The following is a 6,000-nucleotide window of genomic DNA, read 5'->3' as shown; positions in this document are numbered from 1 at the left end:
ACAGTCGTTCTCAAATATTTTGGCCTCAGGATCCTTTTATCCTCTTAAAAATTATTGAGGCCTCTAAAGAGCTTTTGTTCATATTTGACATATTAGAAATTAGAAGATAAAAGAGATGAGAGACAGAGACACCCCTAGTGGATACAGCTTTTGGTCCCAGACCTCCTTAGCTATTCACTTGCCCTTGTGATTTACCTGAGTCGTTAAATCCCCTTCACTGGCTGGGGCTCTGCCCCTAGCTACCAAAAGAGGCCTTAACAATACATCCATGAAACAATTAAATAATAGTCTAAGACAATAAATGACGGATTGGGTATAACAGAATGTTCCTTCTCCCCTATTTGTTATCCATTAAAATGAGAGCCTACAAAGGGCTGAAGAAGGTAACCATCAATACTAACATTGCCACATTGCCTTAAGGATTTCAAAGTAGGTTCACATTCAGTATCTCACTTAATTTTCCTACAATCCTATGAAACACTTGTTTTATACCCATTTTACAGATGAGAAAACTGAGGTGCAGAAAGCCTATGTGCTGTTAAGCAGCTGAGCCAAGACAAAATCCAAATCTTACCCTCCAGATTCCCACCGTCAGTTTCTGCCTCGAATGAATGCTTGCAGTTTTATCAGGCACATGCCTGACGTACAAGCCTCACAGATTTCAATTCCCAGATTCTTTTTGTCCATCCTCCTGCAGGAAGAGGGGAGCAGTCTGCACAGTAGATCCTTTAAAATACCCACTGTATTTAGCTCTGCTCTGGAGGTTTGAAGAAGAGAATAGGAGTGGATTCAAGTGAGAAAGGCAGTCATTCTTTTTGAGCTCGGTAATTGAGGGGTTGAGGGAGGGGAGGGGGCTTAGACGTAGTGCTGGACAGGAACTGCAGGAGAAGCAAGATAAGGCACTCTGCAAATAATCCACAGGCAGCGCCACGGCAGCATGAAGGAAAGAAAGCATCTCAGCTCCGGGGCGCGGTGGAAGAGATGCGGGAACTGCGGACTCAGCCTTCAAGGTCCTGCATTTGAAAGGCGTCCGCACACAAAGAAACGATGAAATTAAGTTCCGGTGGCGCAACACGCAGAGTTGGAAGCCCGGCCTCCCAGCTAGCTCTAGAGGAAACGCCTAATGCCGGGTCACCCAGCTTAGAGAGGATCCTCTTTTATCCTCTGGGGCCGCGGGGACAGCCCGCCCAAGGCACGCCCGAAGCGCCTCACAAGAACTACAAGTCCCATAAAACACTGGGACGCCGGCTGTGATTACGAAACCCCCGTGGATTGGCCACGCGGGGCGGGGCGCGCAGGCCTTCTCCGGGGAAGGGGGCGGGGGAAGGGGCGGGGCGAGCGGCGGCTCGGCGGGCACGCCCCCTCGCCCGCGGCCCCCTCCCCGCCTCTCTCAGCCGCTCTTCTGGCTCCCCGGTCAGAGGGCCGGAGCGAGAAGATGGCGAAGACGTATGATTATCTGTTTAAGCTGCTGCTGATCGGCGACTCTGGGGTGGGCAAGACCTGCCTGCTATTTCGCTTTTCCGAAGACGCCTTCAACACCACCTTCATCTCCACCATCGGTGAGGGAGGGGCTGCGGCCGCGGACTGGGAGTGAGAAATGGGGGGCGGGTGCGAGGGGGCCGGGAGAGAGCGGTGGGAGGACTTGGGAGCCTCAGTGAGGGGACCCCGAGGACAGCTGGGCGGCGAGGGCAGTGGGAGAGGGTGAAGGCGTGAGAGAGAGAGGCGATGAGGACGTGGGGCTGAGAGGGTTGAAAGGAGGAACTTGGGGGCAAAGGAAGAGGAGGAGGAACCAGAAGAACAAGGACTAGGGGTATTGGGGGAAATGAGAGGGTTGGGGGTGTGACAGGGAGGGGATCTTAGAGAGACAGAGTGGGGGGACACAGGAAAGCTCATAGAGAAAGAGAAGGGGATAGTGAGTGTGAAATGGATTAAAAGAGGAAGGAAATGGAAGGGGGAAACGAAGGGTTGGGGGAGTGGGAATGGAAGGTTCGGGGAGTAAAGGGACCGAGGACCCAAGGGACAAGGTAGAGTAGAACCCAGGAATCCGAAAGGAATTCGGAGGAAAGAGTGATTGAGAGTTGAGGGATGAGAGGGACACTGGCTGCAAGGAGTCTGGTCAGAGATACTATGAGGAAATCGTAGGAAAAGGTAGATGAGTTAAGGGGACTCAAGAACGAAATGAGGATACTCGGAAAAAGTAAAGGAGAGCTGGGTGTGAAATAGAAAGGAAAAGCAAAATATACAGTAAAGAGGTGGGGCATAGAAGAGAGAAGATGGTAAAGGGAGAGAAATAGAAAGTAGAACTTTCTCTAGTTACTGGGAGTACTGGTTACCATTTCTCTTTCTTTACTCCCTCTGGATCAAGTGCAGGAGAAAGAGCAAAAAGTGACTAATAATGAGATACTGTCTATGGACCATTAAATTGTTCTGGGAGTGTTAATGGGTGTTGGGAGGGTTGGTGACTTTTGGAATGATATGATCAGGAAAATATGGTTTACTATCTCCTGCAAAGCAGCACATCTCAGTTTTTAAAATTCTTACCCTTGAAGGTTTAGTAATTCTCAGCTGGGAAATTGATCTTACATTCTACCTGCCTTTCTGTGTATTTTCCTTTTGGTTTTATTACTTGCTAAACGAATCAGAACATGCAGTGTACCCCCCAGTTACTTTCAATTGATTCTGATTTTTCTGGTCTTGGCTGGGAGCTGTCCTTCCTAGTTTTGGAGGACTCTGTTCAGGTAACAAGATCTCAGACTTAACCTAAACTGAAGAAGAGCAAATCAGAGCTGGTTTTAAGCTGCCTGTACAAGTGACCTTAACATCATAGCTGGAGTTAATTAAGCACCTTAACAATCTTAGCTGTTGGTTGTCTGGGTGATGTTGTGACTTCTCACCTAAGCATCTTTCAAATGGTTCTTATAGCATATTTCACCATGAATTGCTGGGATTATTAGGGGGGCTAGTGCTATGGTAATGAGTTATGTTTTAAGGATAATTTATCATTTATAAAAGAAGAGTATTGGGGTATAGAGCACTGTTCGGTGAAGCACTGGGAAAAGCTATGGTTTGTTTGTTCTGGCGTCTTTCATATGGATTGAATGGTCTGAAACCTCCTGGGTGTTAATGATGTCTGGGTCTAGGGAAGTTTGAGTTGCAAGTTCTTGGCAGTCATTCGTGAGTGGGACTTTTTCTTTTCTGAGGAAGCAGATTTTAAATGTCATGTCTCAAGTGTGTTCTTAAGAGATTTGATGGGAGCTGTTGTAGCCACCAAAAGGTGTTAATTTTTGATGCTGGTACTCATGTCAAAACCCCAAATCACCGTTTTTCATTGTTGAGTGCACACTGAAGTCCAGAAGGTAAAGGACAGTCTCTAACAAGTCAAGCGGGTCGCCTTTTGTCCATTCTATGAGTGAACCTCCCAGAAGCATTCTCCTGCATCGAAAGTGACTAAATCTCACTGAGGCTGTTTCTGTTAAACTCCTTAAATGACTTTTGCTTGTTTGTAACAGTTTTGTTAGTTTCCTCTTTTTTTAGTCTTATTTTTTGTCCTACTTTTTCTGTGAGAGTGTCTGCTTCCTTTTACAATAGTAGCTTTGAAAAATTACTTTTTATTCTGAGGGAGTACAATCTTTCTTGTGTGAATTTTTTTTTTTTAAATGATTGAAATTCTGTTTTGTGGAGGGTTGCAGGAAAGTGAGCATCCTGAAAAAGTTTAGACCTGGAGGGAAGCAGTAAAGGGGGGGTGAATCTCATGTATGATGTTGGGCTTTGCATTTTCTATGGAGTAGATGTGGTAAAAAGAGGCTCTGAGCTGTGTCTTCAGTTGACATGGAGGAGGGGAAATCCCATGCCTCTTTTTTAGCCCCAAGAGCTCTGACAGGAAGTGGTAGCCAAGAGGCTTCAAACAGCACAAAAAATACGTTACCTGCAACCTAATGCTTTGGAGTTGAAGTTAAGTTAGGAAAATAAGGTGAATGTTAACATCATTCTAGTGAAATGTTCCACACACATTGACCACAAACATAGGCTTGAAGTGTCTGCATCTCTAGCAGAAATATCCATGCCCCCAACCTTCACCCCCGTTTCCAGGTGGTCTGAAGTTGCTGAAGGAAGCGTTGGTGGTCCACCTCCTCCCAGTCACAATTATTTCTTGAGGCATCTCAGCATGGAAGTTTCCAGGGCTTCTCTGACTGGGTTTGGAAAGATTTGCCACATGATTGCTGACAAAATTTGATAAGGTCTACGTCACAGTAAAAATCTATTTCTTAATACCTGGGGTTTGTGTGTGTGTGTTGTGTGTTTCAGGAGTTATATATATATAAATATCTCTTTCTTCCCACGGAATTACATTTACTGTCTTAATTTTGCTTTAATAAAATTTAGGTAGTTTTAGAAAAGGACATCTGCCACCTCTCGACCCTGTTTTGGTAGGGATTCTGCCTTCATGAAAGGAAGGAGACAGTCATTTTCATTACAGATATAGTTGTCTCACAGATAGTTTCTTCTTTCGTGTATGTAAAGTTCTGGTATCTTCTCTGATATCCTGGCTCCCCTCATTTCCTTTCTGCTCTTGAGGGTGGTGGAGGGTATACTTCTTTCAACTGACTTGCTGGGAGTCTTCACGTATCAGTCAGATAACTATTAACTATTGAGTAGAGATGTTTTATCCATTTGAAGTTGTAGGTTCAGTGCCTAGAACCAACAACCAACTCTCATTCAATTCAGATATTTAAGAACTGAAAAAGCAATTTTGATTGGCTTCTCAAGCCCCTTACATAATCATTGTTGTTGTTCAGTCTCTAAGTCATGTCGGACCCTTTGTGACCCCATGGATTGCATAATCATTATCAGTGGTTAATTAAATGTATGTAAAATGTATCATGAAGACAACTAAGAAACAGTAATGCAATCTCTCTGAATTATATTTCCTATGGGATGTGGGTACATGTTAATATTGATACGAAGGCAGAGGGACATCTTGGAATGGCCTGTACTGAACCTGGTGCCGGGAGAACAGAGAAGACCCAACTCTGTCTTCTAACAGGACAGTCTCAGCTTCTTCCCTTTACAGTCTCTCCCCTGCCCAGCCCCCCTCTTCCTGTTAGGGTATTTCCTGAGTGGTTATATTATTTAGTATAGTCATAGTTGAACAGCATAAAGAGCCTTAGAAATTATCTACATGATGTCTGTGCCCCAGTTTTATAAATAAGAAAACCAAGCTTAGGTTGATGCTGTCAAGATCATGCAGCTGATCAGATGCTTGTAGAAGCATCTCTAGTGAAACCTCAAACCCAAGTCTGGATTGCTTCTCATAGTTGAGCTGCTGCTGTTTCTGATCAGCATGATCACCGCTGTAAATTCAAATTACCATCTTTTCCAGGGAGGAATTCAATTTTGCACATTTGCTTATATGTGAGGAAAGTTAAAGTGTTACCATTTGGATCAGTTGTATCTCTTCAGGGAAACAGTAAATGCTAATACAACAACTCAGAGTCCTGTAGAAGTTTATATGGGCTAACTCAGCATGTTTTAACTGTCCTTTGCCCTTTTTTTCTATGTCTGTTGTTTCAGGTTAGGGAATCCAAGTGCATCCTGCCATTAAAATTCCTTCCATCTGCAAAGTAACTAATGACATTGACATTGTATTAATAGTGTGCTGGTAATTGGAGCCTAGTCCTATCAGAGCACTTTTAGACAATTTATTCCCTGGCATTTTTTTCTTGGATACACTTTCTCTATGTTTAGGAGTTGGTGGCCTATGGCCCACAGGCCAAATGTAGCCCCCTGCCTGTTTTTGTGCAGTCCACAAGCAAAGAATGGTTTTCACATTTTTAAAGGGTTATTAAAAACTAACACAAAACAAGAAATATGAAGCAGACACCATATGTGTCCCACAAAACTTAAAAATATTTACTAACTGTTCTTTCACAGAGAGTTTGCTGACCCCACGTTACAATTAAATACTGTTTTCAGTTGGTAGCAATTCAAAACTTTTATCAA

General features: G+C 44.1%; 1 protein-coding gene across 1 annotated transcript in view; it reads left to right on the top strand.

Annotated features, from left to right (window-relative positions):
* Window positions 1-1,332: 1,332 nt before the first annotated feature.
* The window catches only part of RAB8B (RAB8B, member RAS oncogene family), a 70,144-nt gene continuing 65,476 nt past the window's right edge, over window positions 1,333-6,000 (top strand). The window contains exon 1 of the mRNA XM_027553811.1: window positions 1,333-1,559. Within this exon, the coding sequence (XP_027409612.1) occupies window positions 1,436-1,559 (124 nt within the window). The 5' untranslated portion in view covers window positions 1,333-1,435. The remainder of the gene's footprint in view (window positions 1,560-6,000) is intronic.

Source organism: Bos indicus x Bos taurus, chromosome 10 (assembly GCF_003369695.1).
Source record: "Bos indicus x Bos taurus breed Angus x Brahman F1 hybrid chromosome 10, Bos_hybrid_MaternalHap_v2.0, whole genome shotgun sequence".
Lineage (NCBI taxonomy): Eukaryota > Metazoa > Chordata > Mammalia > Artiodactyla > Bovidae > Bos > Bos indicus x Bos taurus.
Note: the sequence above shows the minus strand (reverse complement) of the source record. Positions and strands in the feature narration are given on the sequence as shown.